Source organism: Lepidothrix coronata, unplaced genomic scaffold (genome assembly GCF_001604755.1).
Source record: "Lepidothrix coronata isolate B3197 unplaced genomic scaffold, Lepidothrix_coronata-1.0 Scaffold203, whole genome shotgun sequence".
NCBI classification, from domain to species: Eukaryota; Metazoa; Chordata; class Aves; order Passeriformes; family Pipridae; genus Lepidothrix; species Lepidothrix coronata.
The window spans coordinates 1366971-1367353 of record NW_016690383.1 but is presented as its reverse complement, the minus strand read 5'-3'; the positions used below and the strand labels follow the sequence as shown (position 1 = coordinate 1367353).

General features: G+C 65.3%; 1 protein-coding gene across 2 annotated transcripts in view; it reads left to right on the top strand.

Moving 5' to 3' along the window:
- Nucleotides 1-107: 107 nt before the first annotated feature.
- The window catches only part of CRCP (CGRP receptor component), a 55488-nt gene continuing 55212 nt past the window's right edge, over nt 108-383 (top strand). Inside the window, exon 1 of one of the 2 annotated variants that reach the window (XM_017832537.1) lies at nt 108-264. Coding sequence is in view for 1 of the 2 variants with exons in the window: in XM_017832536.1 (XP_017688025.1) it covers nt 252-259 (8 nt within the window). In the remaining variant the exon portion in view is untranslated. The remainder of the gene's footprint in view (nt 265-383) is intronic. The other variant, XM_017832536.1, reaches the window with a different exon arrangement.

Genomic DNA, 383 nt, shown 5'->3' with positions numbered 1-383 from the left:
TCGCCTGCCACGCGGGAGGCCCGGGTTCGATTCCCGGCCAATGCAGTCGGTCTTTTTTTCTCTCTCTTTTTTTTTTTTTTTTTCCTTCCTCCTTATTTCTCCTTCCCTTTCCGCTTCCGTCGCGGCCGCCAAACCTTCCTTCGGCTCAGCCTCCCCCTTTGCCCCGCTCTTCCCCCTCCGTCTCCCGCCGGGCCGCGGGTGCCCGAGCGGAGCGGGAGGAGCCTCAGGGAGGCCGCGGCGGGGCGGACAAGATGGAGGTGTAAGGAACGGGGAGGAACCGGGGACACGGGCTGCTGTGGGGACAGCGGGGGCTGCGGGGCCGGGGCTACATCTGTGTGGGTGTGGGGGTACATCCGTGCGGGCCTGTGAGGTGTCTGTGTGTG